This window comes from Cherax quadricarinatus, chromosome 97 (assembly GCF_038502225.1).
Source record: "Cherax quadricarinatus isolate ZL_2023a chromosome 97, ASM3850222v1, whole genome shotgun sequence".
Taxonomy (NCBI): domain Eukaryota; kingdom Metazoa; phylum Arthropoda; class Malacostraca; order Decapoda; family Parastacidae; genus Cherax; species Cherax quadricarinatus.
In genome coordinates this window covers 4,998,526-5,011,652 of record NC_091388.1, presented here as the reverse complement: position 1 = coordinate 5,011,652, position 13,127 = coordinate 4,998,526, and the positions used below count along the sequence as shown (strand labels likewise).

General features: G+C 43.2%; 1 protein-coding gene across 1 annotated transcript in view; it reads left to right on the top strand.

Moving 5' to 3' along the window:
* Positions 1-2,542, top strand: part of obst-A (obstructor-A) — an 8,656-nt gene extending 6,114 nt beyond the window's left edge. The window contains exons 3-5 of the mRNA XM_070105169.1: positions 280-486; positions 1,219-1,432; positions 1,572-2,542. Of these exons, the coding sequence (XP_069961270.1) occupies positions 280-486; positions 1,219-1,432; positions 1,572-1,629 (479 nt within the window). The 3' untranslated portion in view covers positions 1,630-2,542. The remainder of the gene's footprint in view (positions 1-279; positions 487-1,218; positions 1,433-1,571) is intronic.
* The last annotated feature ends 10,585 nt before the right edge of the window (positions 2,543-13,127 follow it).

Sequence of the window (13,127 nt, the reverse complement as noted above, 5' to 3'; positions counted from 1 at the left end):
CTCATTGTTAGTCCTCTATATTCAAGGCTAATCCTCTGTATTCAAGGTTAATCCTATTCAAGGTTAATCCTCTATATTCAAGGTTAATCCTCTATATTCAAGGTTAATCCTCTATATTCAAGGTTAATCCTCTATATTCAAGGTTAATCCTCTATATTCAAGGTTAATCCTCTATACTCAAGGTTAATCCTCTATATTCATGTTAGTGTGTAAGTTGTAAACTGTCCCATCCATGGAACAATGAGAAACATTGTTCCTGAACAAGTTATTCCCCCACAGAGACGCCTCAGCCATCAGGTATTGAGTGTCCTCGCCAGAACGGCTACTTCGAACACGAGAATCCCAAGAACTGTGAGTCCTATTACGAATGCACGAACGGCTTGGCTGTCCTTCGAAAATGTGCTACTGGCTTGGTCTTCGACGAGTTCACAGGTGTCTGTCAGTGGTCACACACTGGTGTTCGGTCTGGCTGTGGCTTTGTACCAGGTAAGACAGCGGGTGTTGGGACGTGTGTTTGGCGACAGGTGCTTTAGTGTGTGTTCAATGTCCGTCTGAATGAGTGTCGAAGACTTTGATAGCAGTAGTGGTAGTTGCAGTACTACTGGCAGTAGTAGTAATGACATGGATAGTACTAATAGTGGTGATAGCAGCAGCAGCAATAATAGTAGTAGTTGTTGTAGTAATATCAGTGCTACTACTACTAGGAATGCAGCTAGTAGTGGTGAGAGTGTCAGAGTCAACACCAGCGCTATGACTCACGTCTCAATATCTGTCTTAATAACATTTGGATTCCTTGACTTCGCTTCTTTTCAACTCTTTGACTTCGAGGCTCCCGAGAGCTCCTATAAATGTATCAGGAGTCACTGAAATCAAGTTTCTTTTAAATTGCAGAAGCCAAAAAGACTGTGGAAGTCAAAAATTGTAAATCTATATATTTAGCCAGCTATAAATCCATTTTGTCAGCTATAAATCCATTTTGTCAGCTATAAATCTATATATTTTGTCAAGTAGAAGTCTGTTTTCTAAGCTATACATCTAAGCTAAGTGACTAGCCATTTCGTCAGCTATAAATCTATATATTTTGACAGCTAGATGTCTGATTTCTAAGCTATAAATTTATATATTTTGTCAGCTAGAAGTCTGTTTTCTAAGGTATAAATCTATACATTTTGTCAGCTAGAAGTCTGTTTCCTAAGGTATATATCTATACATTTCCAGAGGTTCTGGCCGACGGGTTCTCCTGCCCTAACAATACCCAGCTTCATACTAATGGGCAGGAGCTGGACCACGCCCGCTACGTCAATCCTAACGACTGTCGTTTCTTCTATGTCTGTGAGGATGGTATCCATCCTAGGGAGGTAGGATGCCCCAAGGGCACTGTCTTCAATGATGTCAACCTCCTCTGCGATGCCCCTGAGAATGTGCCTGGCTGGTAGGTACCCTGTGGTACTCTTGCCTTGTAGGACCCCTGTGGTTCGCTTTTGCTGTGTGTATAGTGTATATAGATACATAATATCTGTGTACATCGTATGGATGTGTATATTTTGAAAAATTTTCCTGTGTATTTCCAGTGAGAATTACTACCCAGCTGAGGACGTCAGGAGTGCAAAGGCTGGCGGACTAATCTAAGTGAAAAAGGCAGCTCGAAATGGCCCGCAAAATTCCTTTTTCGACGTGACTAAAAATCCACAAATCTTGTTGACATGACCTCTGTGAGCGCCATCTTGAAGGTCAAATGTATATCATATAAACAATGTATTTAGTGTATTTGGGCAGATTTTTTTGAGAATACGATTTTTTTTCGACTCTAGTCTGTAAGGAAGTCCAAAATAATTGTTTAGTAAATTGGATGGGCTATCCAATCCTACTGTATAGTGTTAAATCCTACTGTATAGTGTACAATCCTACTTTATGGTGTTTAATTCCACTTTATGGTGTTCAATCCTACTGTATAGGGTTCAATTCTAGTTTATGGGGTTCAATCCCACTTTAAGGAGTTTAATCCTACTTAATGGTGTTCAAACCCACTTTATGGTGTTCAGTCCTACTGTATAGGGTTCAGTTCTACTTTAGGGGTTTAATCCCACTTCAAGGAGTTTAATCCTACTTCATGGTGTTCATTCTCACTATATAGTCCAATCCCACTTCAGACTGTTCGTCCCATCATATAGTGTCCAATCCCATTGTAGGGTCCTGAATCCCACTCTGTACAGAAGCCAATCTCCACTATTCAATCCCACTATATAGACTCCAGTTACACTATAAAGTATAAAAAACCCCTATAAAGTGTTGAACCCCATTAAAAACTATCCAATCCCACTATAAAGTGTCCAATCCCACTATATAGCATCCAATCCCAAGTTGTTTACCACTTCTATCCTTCCTTTGCCACTGTTCCTAGGCCTATCTATTTTCATTTTTTTGGCAATCTCCATCATTTTTTTTGGAAAATTCTTTGACTTTTGTTATATTTATACCAGCACGTCTATACATCCTCCCCCCCGTGCCGAGAAATTAAAAAAAATATATATATAGACGATAATGTAGTTTAATTACTATCCTTGAGATATCTCCTAGCTGTGCCTAGGATGATACTGGAGTGCCTAGGATGATACTGGAGTGCCTAGGATGATACTGGAGTGTCTAGGATGATACTGGAGTGTCTAGGATGATACTGGAGTGCCTAGGATGATACTGGAGTGTCTAGGATGATACTGGAGTGCCTAGGATGATACTGGAGTGCCTAGGATGATACTGGAGTGCCTAGGATGATACTGGAGTGCCTAGGATGATACTGGAGTGCCTAGGATGATACTGGAGTGCCTAGGATGATACTGGAGTGCCTAGGATGATACTGGATTGTCTAGGATGATACTGGAGTGCCTAGGATGATACTGGAGTGCCTAGGATGATACTGGAGTGCCTAGGAAGATACTGGAGTGTCTAGGATGATACTGGAGTACCTAGGATGATACTGGAGTGTCTAGGATGATACTGGAGTGTCTAGGATGATACTGGAGTGCCTAGGATGATATTGGAGTGTCTAGGATGATACTGGAGTGCCTAGGATGATACTGGAGTGCCTAGGATGATACTGGAGTGTCTAGGATGATACTGGAGTGCCTAGGATGATACTGGAGTGCCTAGGATGATACTGGAGTGCCTAGGATGATATTGGAGTGCCTAGGAAGATACTGGAGTGTCTAGGATGATACTGGAGTACCTAGGATGATACTGGAGTGTCTAGGATGATACTGGAGTGTCTAGGATGATACTGGAGTGCCTAGGATGATACTGGAGTGTCTAGGATGATACTGGAGTGCCTAGGATGATACTGGAGTGTCTAGGATGATACTTGAGTGCCTAGGATGATACTTGAATGCCTAGGATGATACTGGAGTGCCTAGGATGATACTTGAGTGCCTAGGATGATACTGGATTGTCTAGGATGATACTGGAGTGCCTAGGATGATACTGGAGTGCCTAGGATGATACTGGAGTGCCTAGGAAGATACTGGAGTGTCTAGGATGATACTGGAGTACCTAGGATGATACTGGAGTGTCTAGGATGATACTGGAGTGTCTAGGATGATACTGGAGTGCCTAGGATGATACTGGAGTGCCTAGGATGATACTGGAGTGCCTAGGATGATACTGGAGTGCCTAGGATGATACTGGAGTGCCTAGGATGATACTGGATTGTCTAGGATGATACTGGAGTGCCTAGGATGATACTGGAGTGCCTAGGATGATACTGGAGTGCCTAGGAAGATACTGGAGTGTCTAGGATGATACTGGAGTGCCTAGGATGATACTGGAGTGCCTAGGATGATACTGGAGTGTCTAGGATGATACTGGAGTGTCTAGGATGATACTGGAGTGCCTAGGATGATACTGGAGTGTCTAGGATGATACTGGAGTGTCTAGGATGATACTGGAGTGCCTAGGATGATACTGGAGTGCCTAGGATGATACTGGAGTGCCTAAGATGATACTGGAGTGCCTAGGATGATACTGGAGTGCCTAGGATGATACTGGAGTGCCTAGGATGATACTGGAGTGCCTAGGATGATACTGGATTGTCTAGGATGATACTGGAGTGCCTAGGATGATACTGGAGTGCCTAGGATGATACTGGAGTGCCTAGGAAGATACTGGAGTGTCTAGGATGATACTGGAGTGCCTAGGATGATACTGGATTGTCTAGGATGATACTGGAGTGCCTAGGATGATACTGGAGTGCCTAGGATGATACTGGAGTGCCTAGGAAGATACTGGAGTGTCTAGGATGATACTGGAGTACCTAGGATGATACTGGAGTGTCTAGGATGATACTGGAGTGTCTAGGATGATACTGGAGTGCCTAGGATGATACTGGAGTGTCTAGGATGATACTGGAGTGCCTAGGATGATACTGGAGTGCCTAGGATGATACTGGAGTGTCTAGGATGATACTGGAGTGCCTAGGATGATACTGGAGTGCCTAGGATGATACTGGAGTGCCTAGGATGATACTGGAGTGCCTAGGAAGATACTGGAGTGTCTAGGATGATACTGGAGTACCTAGGATGATACTGGAGTGTCTAGGATGATACTGGAGTGTCTAGGATGATACTGGAGTGCCTAGGATGATACTGGAGTGTCTAGGATGATACTGGAGTGCCTAGGATGATACTGGAGTGTCTAGGATGATACTTGAGTGCCTAGGATGATCTTGAATGCCTAGGATGATACTGGAGTGCCTAGGATGATACTTGAGTGCCTAGGATGATACTTGGGTGCCTAGGATGATACTTGAGTGCCTAGGATGATACTTGAGTGTCTAGGATGATACTGGAGTGCCTAGGATGATATTTGAGTGTCTAGGATGATACTTGAGTGCCTAGGATGATACTTGAGTGCCTAGGATGATACTTGATGGCCTAGGATGATATTTGAGTGCCTAAGATGATATTTGAGTGTCTAGGATGATACTTGAGTGCCTATGATGATACATGAGGGCCTAGGATGATACTTGAGTGCCTAGGATGATATTTGAGTGTCTAGGATGATACTTGAGTGCCTAGGATGATACTGGAGTGCCTAGGATGATACTTGAGTGCCTAGGATGATACTGGAGTGCCTAGGAAGATACTGGAGTGTCTAGGATGATACTGGAGTACCTAGGATGATACTGGAGTGTCTAGGATGATACTGGAGTGTCTAGGATGATACTGGAGTGCCTAGGATGATACTGGAGTGTCTAGGATGATACTGGAGTGCCTAGGATGATACTGGAGTGTCTAGGATGATACTTGAGTGCCTAGGATGATACTTGAGTGCCTAGGATGATACTGGAGTGCCTAGGATGATACTTGAGTGCCTAGGATGATACTTGAGTGCCTAGGATGATACTTGAGTGCCTAGGATGATACTTGAGTGTCTAGGATGATACTGGAGTGCCTAGGATGATATTTGAGTGTCTAGGATGATACTTGAGTGCCTAGGATGATACTTGAGTGCCTAGGATGATACTTGAGGGCCTAGGATGATATTTGAGTGCCTAAGATGATATTTGAGTGTCTAGGATGATACTTGAGTGCCTAGGATGATACTTGAGGGCCTAGGATGATACTTGAGTGCCTAGGATGATATTTGAGTGTCTAGGATGATACTTGAGTGCCTAGGATGATACTGGAGTGCCTAGGATGATACTTGAGTGCCTAGGATGATACTTGGGTGTCTAGGATGATACTTGAGTGCCTAGGATGATACTTCAGTGTCTAGGATGATACTGGAGTGTCTAGGATGATACTGGAGTGTCTAGGATGATACTGGAGTGTCTAGGATGATAGTGGAGTGTCTAGGATGATAGTGGAGTGTCTAGGATGATACTGGAGTGTCTAGGATGATACTGGAGTGTCTAGGATGATACTGGAGTGTCTAGGATGATACTGGAGTGTCTAGGATGATAGTGGAGTGTCTAGGATGATACTGGAGTGTCTAGGATGATACTGGAGTGTCTAGGATGATACTGGAATGTCTAGGACGAAGCTGGAGTGTCAAGAATGATACTGGAGTGCCTAAAATGATACTGGAGAGTCTAGGATGATAGTGGAGTGCCTAAAATGATACTGGAGAGTCTAGGATGATAGTGGAGTGTCTAGGATGATACTGGAGTGTCTAGGATGATACTGGAGTGTCTAGGATGATACTGGAGTGCCTAAAATGATACTGGAGAGTCTAGGATGATACTGGAGTGTCTAGGATGATACTGGAGCGTCTAGGATTATACTGGAGTGTCTAGGATAATAGTGGAGTGTTTAGGATGATACTGGAGTGTCTAGGATGATACTGTGGTGTCGAGGATGATACTGGAGTGTCAAGGATGATACTGGAGTGTCGAGGATGATACTGGAGTGTCTAGGATAAAACTGGAGTGTCTTGGATGATACTGGAGTGTCAAGGATGATACTGGAGTGTCTAGGATGATACTGGAGTGTCTAGGATGATACTGGAGTGTCTAGGATGATACTGGAGTGTCAAGGATGATACTGGAGTGTCTAGGATGATACTGGAGTGTCGAGGGTGATATTGGAGTGTCTAGGATTATACTGGAGTGTCTAGGATGATACTGGAGTGTCTAAGATGATACTGGAGTGTCTAGGATGATACTGGAGTGTTTAGGATGATATTGAAGTGTCTAGGATGACACTGGAGTGTCTGGGATGATACTGTGGTGTTCAGGATGATACTGGAGTGTCTAGGATGATACTGGAGTGTCTAGGATGATACTGTGGTGTTCAGGATGATACTGGAGTGTCTAGGATGATACTGGAGTGTCTAGAATGATACTGGAGTGTTTAGGATGATATTGAAGTGTCTAGGATGACACTGGAGTGTCTGGGATGATACTGGAGTGTCTAGGATGACACTGGAGTGTCTAAGATGATACTGGAGTGTCTAGGATGATACTGGAGTGTCTAGGATGATACTGGAGTGTCTAGGATGATACTGGAGTGTCTAAGATGATACTGGAGTGCCTAGGATGATATTGGAGCGTCTAGGATGATACTGTGGTGTCGAGGATGATGCAGGAGTGTCTAGGATTATACTGGAGTGTCTAGGATGATATTGGAGTGTCTAGGATGATACTGGAGTGTCTAGGATGATACTGGAGTATCTAGAATGATACTGGAGTGTCTAGGATGATACTGTGGTGTCGAGGATGATACTGGAGTGTCTAGGATGATATTGGAGTGTCTAGGATGATACTGTGGTGTCGAGGATGATACTGGAGTGTCTAGGATGATACTGGAGCGTCTAGGATGATACTGTGGTGTCGAGGATGATGCAGGAGTGTCTAGGATTATACTGAAGTGTCTATGATGATACTGGAGTGTCTAGAATGATACTGGAGTGTCTAGCAAGGCACTGGAGTACCTAGCAAGGTACTGGTGTACCTAGCAAGGTACTGGTGTACCTAGCAAGGTACTGGTGTACCTAACAAGGCACTGGAGCACCTAGCAAGGCACTGGAGTACCTAGCAAGATACTGATGTACCTAGCAAGGTGCTGGTGTACCTAGCAAGGTACTGGTGTACCTAGCAAGGTACTGGTGTACCTAGCAAGATACTGGTGTACCTAGCAAGGCACTGGAGCACCTAGCAAGGCACTGGAGTACCTAGCAAGGTACTGGTGTACCTAGCAAGGTACTGGTGTACCTAGCAAGATACTGGTGTACCTAGCAAGGTACTGATGTACCTAGCAAGGTACTGGAGTACCTAGCAAGGTACTAGAGTACCTAGCAAGGTACTGGTGTACCTAGCGAGGCACTGGAGTACCTAGCAAGGTACTGAAGTACCTAGGAAGGTACTGGTGTACCTAGCAAGGCACTGGAGCACCTAGCAAGGCACTGGAGTACCTAGCAAGGTACTGGTGTACATAGCAAGGCACTGGAGCACCTAGCAAGGCACTGGAGTACCTAGCAAGGTACTGGTGTACCTAGCAAGGTACTGGTGTACCTAACAAGGCACTGGAGTATCTAACAAGGTACTGGTGTACCTAGCAAGGTACTGGTGTACCTAGCAAACAGTGTAATAACTAACAAAGTAATAACGTATCTAGTAAGGCAATGGAGTACCTAGCAAGGCACTAGAGCACCTAGAAAGGTAGTGGAGTACCTAGCAAGGCACTAGAGTACATAGCAAGGTAATGGAATACCTAGCAAGGCACTAGAGTACCTAGCAAGGCAGTGTAGTACCTAGCAAAGTAATAACGTATCTAGCAGGGTAATGGAGTACCTAGCAAGGCACTAGAGCACCTAGAAAGGTAATGGAGCACCTAGCAAGGCACTAGAGCACCTAGAAAGGTAATGGAGTACCTAGCAAGGCACTGGTGTACCTAGCAAGATAATTGCTTGCCTAGCAATGTTATATATATATATACATATATATATATATATATATATATATATATATATATATATATATATATATATATATATATATATATATATATATATATATATATATATTCGTGGAGTTACCTTGCACTCTGCTGAGTGAAAGTGAAGGAATGTGGATCATGGAACAGTTAGGTGATATTGAAGACACACACACACACACACACACACACACACACACACACACACACACACACACACACACTCACAATGGATCAGGGAATACCTTTCAGGAAGACAGCAGCGAGTCATGGTACGTGGCGAGGTGTCAGAGTGGGCGCCTGTGACGAGCAGGGTCCCACAAGGATCAGTCCTAGGACCAGTGCTGTTTCTGGTATTTGTGAACGACATGACGGAAGGAATAGACTCCGAGGTGTCTCTGTTTGCAGATGATGTGAAGTTGATGAGAAGAATTCAGTCGGACGAGGACCAGGCAGAACTACAAAGGGATCTGGACAGGCTGCAGACCTGGTCCAGCAATTGGCTCCTGGAGTTCAGTCCCACCAAGTGCAAAGTCATGAAGATTGGGGAAGGGCAGAGAAGACCGCAGACGGAGTACAGTCTAGGGGGCCAAAGACTACAAACCTCACTCAAGGAAAAAGATCTTGGGGTGAGTATAACACCAGGCACATCTCCTGAAGCGCACATCAACCAAATAACTGCTGCAGCATATGGGCCCCTAGCAAACCTCAGAACAGCATTCCGACATCTTAATAAGGAATCATTCAGGACCCTGTACACCGTGTACGTTAGGCCCATATTGGAGTATGCGGCACCAGTTTGGAACCCACACCTAGCCAAGCACGTAAAGAAACTAGAGAAAGTGCAGATGTTTGCAATAAGACTGAGAGAGGTTAAGGCAAATCGACCTGACGGCACTGGAGGACAGGAGAGGTAGGGAGGATATGATAACGACATATAAAATACTGAGAGGAATTGACGATGTGGACAGAGACAGGATGTTCCAGAGATGGGACACAGTAACAAGGGGACACAGTTGGAAGTTGAAGACATAGATGAATCACAGGGATGTTAGGAAGTATTTCCTCAGTCACAGAGTTGTTAGGAAGTGGAATAGTCTGGGAAGCGATGTAGTGGAGGCAGGATCCATACGTAGCTTTAAGAAGAGGTATGATAAAGCTCATGGAGCAGAAAGAGTGACCTAATAGCGACCAGTGAAGAGGCTGGATCAGGAGCTATGACCAAACCCCTGCAACCATAACTAGGTGAGTACACACACACAACAAACACAACAGTAGTTTTATGAGCCCATACCAGGCAGGTCTATCTCAAAACCACAGAGAAAACTCCCCTTCAGTGCCAAACAATGTCAGTCTAGTAGCTCTCACAGAAACAAATCAGGGGATCGAACCTTGGGCCAGAGAGCAGGTGGTCCAGTGTGTTAACAACTGCACCACCTGTCTCTTGAGTCATACAGGAATAACACACCTGTGGAACATTTGGGCAGGTTTATATAGGGTGTCTACAGCCCATTACATGGGAGAATGGTGGTAGATTAGGGAATCAGTCCCTCAGACTGAAGTTCACATGTTCATCCGTCCTGTTCAGCTATAGTCAACTGAACAAGACTGATGAACCCAGGTGTTGTACATGTGTCTTTTTCATCAATAAAGTCACCTAGGTGTTGTACATGTGTCTTATTCATCAATAAAGACACCTAGGTGTTGTACATGTGTCTTATTCATCAATAAAGACACCCAGGTGTTGTACATGTGTCTTATTCATCAATAAAGACACCCAGGTGTTGTACATGTGTCTTATTCATCAATAAAGACACCCAGGTGTTGTACATGTGTCTTATTCATCAATAAAGACACCCAGGTGTTGTACATGTGTCTTATTCATCAATAAAGACACCCAGGTGTTGTACATGTGTCTTATTCATCAATAAAGACACCTAGGTGTTGTACATGTGTCTTATTCATCAATAAAGACACCCAGGTGTTGTACATGTGTCTTATTCATCAATAAAGACACCTAGGTGTTGTACATGTGTCTTATTCATCAATAAAGACACCTAGGTGTTGTACATGTGTCTTATTCATCAATAAAGACACCCAGGTGTTGTACATGTGTCTTATTCATCAATAAAGACACCTAGGTGTTGTACATGTGTCTTATTCATCAATATAGACACCCAGGTGTTGTACATGTGTCTTATTCATCAATAAAGACACCTAGGTGTTGTACATGTGTCTTATTCATCAATAAAGACACCCAGGTGTTGTACATGTGTCTTATTCATCAATAAAGACACCTAGGTGTTGTACATGTGTCTTATTCATCAATAAAGACACCCAGGTGTTGTACATGTGTCTTATTCATCAATAAAGACACCCAGGTGTTGTACATGTGTCTTATTCATCAATAAAGACACCTAGGTGTTGTACATGTGTCTTATTCATCAATATAGACACCCAGGTGTTGTACATGTGTCTTATTCATCAATATAGACACTCAGTGTGCATACTCACTGTGTATATTCCGTGAATATTGAACATACTCTTAAGAATAGATGGTATATTCTCCTCAGTAGAACAGTTATACCAGGATATACACAATTCTCTACCGTTTTCTGTGTATCCAATGTGTATGACGTTCTCTGTATACTGCAAGTATGGTCAACCCTGTATGTCAGTGTATGTATACTCACAGGTGTATATCTGAGTGTATATACACTGAGAGGTGTATATCTCAGTATATATACACTGAGAGGTGTATATCTCAGTGCATACACACTGAGAGGCGTATATCTCAGTATATATACACTGAGAGGTGTATATCTCAGTGCATACACACTGAGAGGCGTATATCTCAGTATATATACACTGAGAGGTGTATATCTCAGTATATATACACTGAGAGGTGTATATCTCAGTATATATACACTGAGAGATGTATGTCACAGTGTATATACACTGACAGGTGTATATCTCAGTATATATACACTGAGAGGTATATATCTCAGTGTATATACACTGACAGATGTATATCTCAGTTTATATACACTGAGAGGTATATACCTCAGTGTATATACAATGAGAGGTGTATGCCACAGTGTATATACACTGAGAGGTGTATATCTCAGTGTATATGTTCTGAGGGGTGCATATCTTAGAGTATATACACTGACAGCTGTTAGCAGGTGTGCAATTTCCACTCAATTAGCGACAGCTGAGAGCCTATGTGAGACTGACAGGTGTAGATAATAAGGTGAATGATCTTCTGGTATATATCCCCAGGTGTGATGAATATATACCTGTATATACCCTCTCATTGTAGGAATATTTGTAGATGATATTGTACTTTCAGGGACTGACCCCCTTCTTTTGTGTTGTGGTACTGACTACCTTCTATCATGACTGTGGTACTGACTACCTTCTATCATGACTGTGGTACTGACTGCCTTCTATCATGACTATGGTACTGACTACCTTCTATCATGACTGTGGTACTGACTACCTTCTATCATGACTGTGTTACTGACTACCTTCTATCATGACTGTGGTACTGACTACCTTCTATCATGACTGTGGTACTGACTACCTTCTATCATGACTGTGGTACTGACTACCTTCTATCATGACTGTGGTACTGACTACCTTCTATCATGACTGTGGTACTGACTACCTTCTATCATGACTGTGGTACTGACTACCTTCTATCATGACTGTGGTACTGACTACCTTCTATCATGACTGTGGTACTGACTACCTTCTATCATGACTGTGGTACTGACTACCTTCTATCATGACTGTGGTACTGACTACCTTCTATCATGACTGTGGTACTGACTACCTTCTATCATGACTGTGGTACTGACTACCTTCTATCATGACTGTGGTACTGACTACCTTCTATCATGACTGTGGTACTGACTACCTTCTATCATGACTGTGGTACTGACTACCTTCTATCATGACTGTGGTACTGACTACCTTCTATCATGACTGTGGTACTGACTACCTTCTATCATGACTGTGGTACTGACTACCTTCTATCATGACTGTGGTACTGACTGCCTTCTATCATGGCTGGTACTGACTACCTTCTATCATGACTGTGGTACTGACTACCTTCTATCATGACTGTGGTACTGACTACCTTCTATCATGACTGTGGTACTGACTACCTTCTATCATGACTGTGGTACTGACTACCTTCTATCATGACTGTGGTACTGACTACCTTCTATCATGACTGTGGTACTGACTACCTTCTATCATGACTGTGGTACTGACTACCTTCTATCATGACTGTGGTACTGACTACCTTCTATCATGACTGTGGTACTGACTACCTTCTATCATGACTGTGGTACTGACTACCTTCTATCATGACTGTGGTACTGACTGCCTTCTATCATGGCTGGTACTGACTACCTTCTATCATGACTGTGGTACTGACTACCTTCTATCATGACTGTGGTACTGACTACCTTCTATCATGACTGTGGTACTGACTACCTTCTATCATGACTGTGGTACTGACTGCCTTCTATCATGGCTGGTACTGACTACCTTCTATCATGACTGTGGTACTGACCACCTTCTATCATGACTGTGGTACTGACTACCTTCTATCATGACTGTGGTACTGACTACCTTCTATCATGACTGTGGTACTGACTACCTTCTATCATGACTGTGGTACTGACTACCTTC